At 36.0% G+C, this 8991-nt stretch overlaps 1 protein-coding gene across 1 annotated transcript in view; it reads left to right on the top strand.

Moving 5' to 3' along the window:
* The first annotated feature begins 1273 nt into the window (after positions 1–1273).
* The window catches only part of gucy1a2 (guanylate cyclase 1, soluble, alpha 2), a 34004-nt gene continuing 26286 nt past the window's right edge, over positions 1274–8991 (top strand). The window contains exons 1-3 of the mRNA XM_042740121.1: positions 1274–1869; positions 6330–6391; positions 7653–7768. Coding sequence (XP_042596055.1) covers positions 1633–1869; positions 6330–6391; positions 7653–7768 — 415 coding nt within the window. The 5' untranslated portion in view covers positions 1274–1632. The remainder of the gene's footprint in view (positions 1870–6329; positions 6392–7652; positions 7769–8991) is intronic.

Genomic DNA, 8991 nt, shown 5'->3' with positions numbered 1-8991 from the left:
TTTCCATACAGATCCTCCAAATACCAAGTCCTAGTGTTTGTGCTTATTTTAATGGCCCAAAACAGCACAGATAGCATGAATTGAGTGGCAGGACTATCAGTTTTTGAACAATTGCTCATGGAAACTTATTTTTATAATTCTGCTTACTGATGCCATTGGCACAGAAATGAAAAGCTTTGATTGTCATTGTATCCATGCACAATGAATGTTAAATAATGTTTTTTCAGTATGGTGTTAATTTTTTTTTTTTTTTACAAATGTGTTAGTGCACTGTGTTAGTTTATTTATACGCACTCAGACAGACACGAGGCTGTTCCCGTGTTAATATGGGAACAAAAACAGGCAGAACGGGGAAAGTGGGTCAGACTCAGGAGCGGAAAGAGGGATGCTGGGAGAAGAGTGAAGGACGAAAAGAGAGGAGAGAGAAGAGAAATATCTGGAAGGCATCGGAGGGAGAGAGAGAGACGCACACAGCCTTCAACCTTCACCCCTGCTAATATGACCTGACTGTCTGTGTCCCTCTCTCTCTCTCTCCCTCTCTCTCTCTCTCTCTCTCTCTCTCTCTCTCTCCCTCTCTCTCTCTCTCTCTCTCTCTCTCTCTCTCTCTCTCTCGAGGACCTGCACTCTCTCTTGCATCTTGCATGGGCTGGAGTGCTGTGGATTACTTGTGGATTATTGTGACGTTTTATCAGCTGTTTGTTCTCTCATTCTGACGGCACCCATTCACTGCAGAGCATCCATTGTCGAGCACAGAATTTTAGTCTTTCAGTTGAAATTGAATCATAATTGACTCATCTCTTTAATTCTCATTCATTCCCTTGACAACAGCACATGTGAGTGCAAAAATATAGGTCACAGGATTCCTAAGGTGCTTTTGTCCATCTATGTATTGATTTTATTTTATTTTTTTGCCCCTTTTCATTTAATGATTGTAAACCAAAAATCTCTGCATCACTCCAAAACATGCTTCTTTGATTGGGCTGTTCACACCTGCATCACAAAGCACACAGAATTAATTACAAATTTGCTCAAATTCTGATTAATACAGGCCTGTTTTGATTCCTAGATATCGGGATATTAGAATAATGCTCAGTGCATGCCATTACAACATGGTTAGTGTAACCTTAAATCTCTAGAGGGATTACAGTGCCTATACTTGCAATGTTTAATTCGGCCACTGTGATATAAAGTGTGAACAGCATTGCTTTGCATGCGCGCGCGCGTTCTTTCTCTCTCTCTCTCTCTCTCTCTCTCTCTCTCTCTCTCTCTAATAGGAGGGTGTAGAGGCTTTTTGCTGAATGTTAACCGATTGGCTGTTTCTTAGTTCTGTGCGCGCTCTACGGTGGAATAGTCTATTTCTCGTCTTTACGCGCATCTGGACGCGACTCTCCCCGCGTCAAACCCGATCATGAGGTCTCCGGGGGTCTTCATCGGTCTACGGAGCTGCTGGGTCACCGACGGGATCCGGTAATACGAACACCCCGCTCCATCCCACCCCACACCCACGCGGACAGAATCTGGGTTTTGCGCACTTGGCGCTGCTGCTGCATTCTCTCTGCCGCGCGCGTACCGGTTCCGCGATGGTTCTGTGTCGCCTGCGCGTCTGATGACTCCGCCAGCACCGGCAGCAGCATGTCCTCGCGGAAGATCTCCTCCGAATCCTTCAGCTCCATGGGCTCGGACTACCTGGAGAGCCCCGGAGAGGACGGAGAGTGCCCGTTCTCGCGCGTCTTCTGGAACGGCAGGAGCCCCGTGGAGACGCTCTCGTGTCCGTTCGAGGACGCGGCCGTCAGCAGGAGGCTCGCTCGGCGTAAACGCGTCAATCTGGACTCGCTCGGGGAGAGTTTGAGACGCCTCACCTCACCGACGGTACCGAGCCTTACCTTACAACCTTACACTCAATTCAAGATGTGTGTGTGTGTGTGTGTGTGTGTGTGTGTGCGTGCGTGCGTGTGTTCATGTGCAAAAACACATAACTCGGTTTTAAACAATTTTCAAAAATCTTTTTTTTTTTCATTGTGTGTTCCAATTAATCTCAATCAAACTGCAGTTAAACTAATTAGACTACACAAAAAAATCTGAACAAAAAAAACAAAAAATATAAAAAAAAACATAACAACAAAATAAAATTTCATCATAAATATACACATACAGCACTTAGGGGCTTTTGCATCTGAAATCTTCATATATATATATATATATATATATATATTATATATATATATATATATATATATATATATATATATACAGACACACGCAGATGTGTTCTTAACTATCTTTCCACACACACACAAATACACATATATATATATATATATATACACAGATGTGCTCCTGCCGTTTACTCTTCAGAAACTCAATGCACATATTTATAGATATATGCAAATATATGATGTGGGTGTTTTTATAAATACAAATTGTATATATTACTATAAATATATAATTGATGCACATTTCTGAAGAGAAAACAGTGTAAATACAATATATACAATTATTATATTATTTTATATGATAGAATCTAGTGTAGTATGTGTATATATGTATATAATATCTATCTATCTATCTATCTATCTATCTATCTATCTATCTATCTATCTATCTATCTATCTATCTATCTATCTATCTATCTATCTATCTATCTATCTATCTATCTATCTATCTATCTATCTATCTATCTATCTATCTATCTATCTATCAGCATGGAGAATATTCATGGTTCTATCCATGAATCCATCCTATCACCAGTGAAATACATCCACCCTCTCTAACCATTTACATCAGTATTACTAGTCTAGATGCAGTTAGAGAACTGATGATGATGATGGATTTGACTCGGTGCATGAGAGCGGATTATACGGCTTGTAAATCTCCTCCGAACAGCAGAACCGGTGACAGTGCAGATGTCTGAGAGCCCGATCCCTCACACCGTCTTACATTCATAGCGTGTGTGTGAATGGAGAATCAATGTAGAGCGTGCTGTGGTTGTTCAGGCCCTGCTGTGTTGTGTGTGTGTGTGTGTCAGCATGTGTACATATTCATCATGTCTCATGTGTAGAGCAGAAGAGTGTGTGTGTGTGTGTGTGTGTGTGTGTGTGTGTGTGTGTGTGTGTGTGGTGTGTGTGTGTGTGTGTGTGTGTGTGTGTGTGTGAGTGAAAGGGCAGGATAACGTCTCAGTACACTGGGCACTGGTGCGTTTGGGTCTCAAAGAAGCACACACACTGTACCGCAGAGCTGCGATAGCGCATGCATCTCTGCATCAGAATGTTCTTGTTCTGAGATTCACTCCAGTGGATTTACTGTGTGTGTGTGTGTGTGTGTGTTGTACTAGGCACTTGAAAATGTGGTTCATAGCAAACCTACTGCTCCAATAGCATAAATCCAGAATATGTGTGTGTGTTTTATCTGGATTATATGTAAAACACTCAGACCAGCTGCATACTGACATAAATCTGAGTTTTTTATGCACTGGTCAGTTTTGAGATGTTTGCGTATTTTGCTTCCTTAGCATGTCTTCTTTCAGACTAGCATAAAGAAAACATCCAAAACACACATTTAAGTGTTTATTTTATTACACTTATTACACTTTATCTGTTTGCATCTGTAGATTTCAATTACAATACACATCTTTACATGCATGTAAATTCTCTCTTAAAACTTTAATGTTGAATGAAAAAATGTTAACATTTTACAATAAGCTTTCACTTGTTAACATTAGTTAATTACACTAGTTAACATGAACTAACAATTAAAAACACGTCTAAAGCATGTACTTAATTCCAACATTTACAAAAATATTAATAAAATCAAAAGTTGGATTGGTTAATATTTAATGGACCTGAGCTGACAACACTGTTATTTCATTAACTACTGTTTTTAATCAACTACAGTGTAATGTTCACTAAAAGAAATTTGGTGTAAAAACAACTTTAATTTCTCAAACTGCTAGTAAATTTCACAATTCATTACAAAGAAATGGCACGTAACATTTAATTATGCATGATATTTCAAAGGAGAATGACTGAAATTGTATTTATTTTCTTGTAAAATGTACTCCAAGAATCAAATTACTTAACTTCAATTTTTGTTTACTGTGTAGAGTGAAAAAAAATAGAAAAATCTCACTCAGAAATGACTAGTAAATTTTACATTTAATTACAAAGAAACAGCAAAACACAATTAGCCTAAACAAATTTTTGATGTAAAAAGACTGAAATAGTATTCTTGCAAAACACACTCCAGTAATCTTTGTTTTATTTACAACTATAAAAAAATACTTTTTATGTATTTTTGTATGTATGTATGCATTTAGTTATTTACAGTGCAAGATAGGTTTAATTATGACTATTATTTAATTATGGTTTTTAATTATGACATCAGCATCGTCATCAGTACTTTTCACTCACGTTCTTATAAGCAGCGGATTATGTTTGCATGTCAGTTAAAATCACATCCGTCCTATTTGGGGATTAGACAAAACAAATGTTCACTGAACGCACACTATCATGCTCTTTAGAAGATAACATTGGTCCTTTGTTTTTTTGTGTGTGTGATAGAGAGATTTACACTGAGTGTATAGAGCTCTGCAAACAATGAAAAACTCTGTTTCAGAAGCTAGCCAACTGCCTACATAGACAACATTTTAGGCAACAGATACTCCTCCTGATGCAAAGACTGATCCCAAAGTGACTTCATGATGCTTTCTATAACTAGTTTAAGTCGAAATCTAAGCTACTGTTGCATGAAGGCAATCCCAACATGCATTGCAGCAATGCTTTTGAAAGAGGTCTTATTTGATCAAACATACAGTAAAAACATGAAATATTATTACAATTTCAAATAACTGTTTTCTATTTGAATATATATTAAAATGTAATTTATTTCTATGATGCAAAGCTGAATTTTCAGCATCATCAGTGTCACATGATCTTCAGAAATCATAATATGCTGATTTGCTGCTCAAGAAACATTTCTGATTATTATTCAAGCAGTTCTGCTGCTTCATTTATTTATTTTGTGGAAACTGTGATGCATTTTATTTTTTTCAAGATTCTTTGATGAATAGAAGTTTCAATACAACAGCATTTATTTGAAATTGAAATCCTTTGGAAAATTCTAAATGTCTTAATTGATAATTTAATGCAATCTTGCTGAATAATAGAAATAATTTCAGATGACTACACAAAGCATGAAGAAAATGAAGCCACTTTAAAGATCATAAAGATTTTTTTTGCACTGTGACATTATTTTCACAACAATCAAGCTAATTACCCCCACCTTCTCATCACCATAATGCATTTTATTAATTCGTATAATTCTCCGCAGTTACGTTAGTATAAATCAGGTTTAATTTCTCCAGAGAGAGAGACCGCTGTGAGTTCACTAAAGCAGCTTTGGCCAGGTAAAGCTGGATTTGAGCTATTAAGAGCTTTCCTGAAATGAGGAGGATTTTGATTGGAATATTGTTGCCGTGGTAGCGTGATAAAGGCAGTTGATTGGATAAGGCTTAAGGGTGTATTCTATTACAGGTAGATCAGCACTGTAAATCCCTTCAAAAAGCGCCAAATCACACAAACACGGCACAAACAGACAAATCCAATAAAGACTATCGGTTTACCATCACCTTTTACTTCATTCAAGAAATGGAGAACTTAGTTTAATTAGTTAGAAACAATTTTCAGAACCAGAAATTGGTAGTAAGTTTCACAATTACAAAGAAATGGCAAGTAACACATTGAAACAGTAAAGTAGTATGTTCTTTTTAAATAAATACTCCAGTTATTTTTGTTTTATTTACAACTTAGAAAAAAAAATTACAGTTATTTTTAATAGGCTATGTGTAGCCAAAGGAATCTGGCATCAATGAATTTCCATTGAGAAAATACTTTTTTGTTTTTTTAAGCAACTGCATGTATTTTCATGTATTTTTGTGACTTTGGAGTCCCCTACAGTTAAGCGATTGGAATTCACTGTCGTAATTACAGCGGCTGTACAGGTGCATTTGTTGTTGCCGTAAACCAATCCGTTCTTTTTGGGGAATTTTGTTCCCGCTCGTCAAACTTACACACTCCCAGAAAAGATGTTTGGGGAAGAGTGGGAAAGTTTTGAAACTCAAATTTCAGGTTAAAAAGAAAAAATACATACAGTTGCTTTAACTTTTGATTTTGTGGTGTCTGGTGTCTTTTGAATCCGTTTTAATTAGAGCCCACGAAAGCAGCTCTCCAAGTGGAGCAGTGCGACGAGAATGTTGTTGTTTACCATTTAAATCGTTTCTTACTCGTGAATCTCAATCGAGCAACTTCTGACTGCATTGTTATTCTTCTTTTTAGACCCAGACAATTCAGCTGGCCCTGCAGAGAACAGTGGAGTTTTACAGACAGAGGGAAATAAGGTACATCCATAATGCCTTAGAGAAATTATTAGACATCCTTTATGTCTCAGTGGTTTCTCCTAGACTGTAGCCTACTGAGAAAATAGAGTTTCAGATCTCAGCAATTATACCAAGATACTAAAGTCTGCAATCAAGAAGACAGAAGTCTAAATATGAACTCAGATGTATAAACACCTTATTGTGACTTGAATGTGCGGTACTTCCAGTCTTATTCCATTCAGTTATTTGACCTGTAGAAAAACAATCTGTTATGCTGCTTGATATTGCAAATTGGTATTTGTAATCATATAATTTTAATGTATATTGTAGTATAGTAGTAGCGTAGTTTTATTCTTGTCATATTTGTTATTCTAGTCATACCTGTAGGGAATGAATCGGAAGTGTCACACATTCACAGGACATTGTTTACCTCTTCATTGCAAGATAAGGTGGATGCTCCTACAATGCTGTATTTTGACACCAAATTCACATTTAAAACGAATTTCATTTCCTGTGATGCAAAATAATAAAACAAAGTAACCAATTCTGAACATTAGATCTAATTATATCGTTTTAGGTTTTTGTCAAAAGTTGTTGCTTGTAAAATGTGTTTTGTTTTCTTTACAATAAACGACAATATGTTTAGAAATTTGTACAAATGTGATGATTTTTTATTTTTTATTTTAGCTCAAATCGTATGTATCATTAGGCAGTTTTTCATTTAAAGTTGAATGTAAAAGTATGTCTAACTTTATCCTCATACAGTAACTGCCTGATTTTTGGTTATTTTGTCTCAAAATGTAACTATACTATCATCTAGCTCTTTATGTAAAGTTAGATGTATAAGCATATCCAACTTTATCTGCATGCATACAGTATATTTAAGTACAGCGATATATACTATATAATAATTATATTATTATCACCCTGCTCCAATCTGCTTAAAGTCGACTAAAAACTTTAAGATATGAATATGTTATAAATGTTAACATCATGATTTTCTGTTACATTGTGTATTGTGAAAAATGCTATACAAATAAATTTGACTCGACTTGACATGTAAACATTTAGAAGTGAGACTTAAGAGTCCAAATACTTTTTTGGGTTTCATTTATTTCTATTTTTACTCGTCCATAGGAATATCTTAGAAAAGTTGAAATTTAAATTTAAAGACCTTCAGTTCTCCTCAGATATGAAGGAGGAAGCTTTAAGCTATAATATTATCTTTTGATATTTTGATTAAACCCTGGTAAATGTTAATCAAACTCTCTTTCTCTTGCAGTGGACAAGAGTTTGTACGCAGCTTGTCAGATGAGCAGAAGGGTTTGTTTGAGAACTCTCGCTGTGACAGCCAGACTGACATCTCAGGAATACTGAAATACACAGCAACTATTTTAGGTAAGTACAAACTAGGGCTGCTCAATCGACCGAAGAAATCAAAATCACAATATGACCGTGTGCAATTATTAAACCTTAAAAGGCTGCAATAAATACAGTATATGTCAAGCATGCCTCAGAGTAATATTTTGTATGTACTTTGCATATTCAAGCATGCATGGGACTTTTTGTGTTGTTTCAGTATTTGAATTTTGTTTTTTGTCTGCAAAGTGGTTCACTTTTAGCATGCATTGACAAAATAAAGTGCATCATAAATGCAATATTTCTCATGATTTGACCAAATCGTGCAGCTGTAGTGCGCACACACACGAAACGGCAAAACTTTGACCTCAATACACACTCACTGACACTTTCCTAAAAACTCCCTCCATTGCTGCAGTCTCCATTCCCGAGCTGTTGCTAAGATACTAACTCTGCCATCCCTAACGAGAACACGTTTATAAATAAACCGCAATGAGCCATTTGAACTGAGCCCTGCCCAGCTAAACCTGCTGCGCATCTCGCTTTTATGCAGCAGAGCCGCAGCGTTTCACCACGCGCTTGTGCTGCAGCGATTGATTATTTTGTCAATCGATGGTTTCGCTGGGGGCAGACCTTTAAACTTTCCATCTTTATGTAAAAGCATGTTTACAAAACAGATAGTTCTGCTAAATACAGATCGCATGAGTCGTGTTCATTCCGATGTATATGTCAGTAATAATCTGTGACTGTATGTTACATGTTAAAACGCAATGCTGCTACGTTTATTAAAGCAATAATCCACTCAACAAAATGCTATATTACCTCTCAAGTGCTGCATTGCTTTTATAATACAAATATTAATTCATTTAAATATAGGCTACACCACTGTTCAAATGTTTGGGGTTAGTACAGTTTTTTCATGTTTTTAATAAGTCATCCTCTTATGAAATCTCTTAAGCTTGTTTCTACTATGGAATAAAAAAAATTAAAAAGCAATTGTCTCTCACTTCTGACACACTTTTTTTTTTGTCTCACACTTCTGCAATTGTGAGTTTTTTCCTCTGAATTTTTTTCCTCTAAAGTTTATATCTCACAGTTCTGTTTTTTTTTTTGTATTCCACCACAGAAATTACAACTTTTTGTGTCACAATTCAGACTTTTTTTTCTTGCATTTGCAAGTTTACATCTAACTGTTGAATTTCTATTTTAGAATTATGAATTTAGAATTGCGAAACAAAAGTCACAATTGTTAGATAAAAAGT

Source organism: Cyprinus carpio, chromosome B15, assembly GCF_018340385.1.
Source record: "Cyprinus carpio isolate SPL01 chromosome B15, ASM1834038v1, whole genome shotgun sequence".
In the NCBI taxonomy this organism is placed as follows: Eukaryota; Metazoa; Chordata; class Actinopteri; order Cypriniformes; family Cyprinidae; genus Cyprinus; species Cyprinus carpio.
The sequence above is the reverse complement of the archived record's forward strand: the minus strand, read 5'-3'. Positions and strand labels throughout refer to the sequence as shown.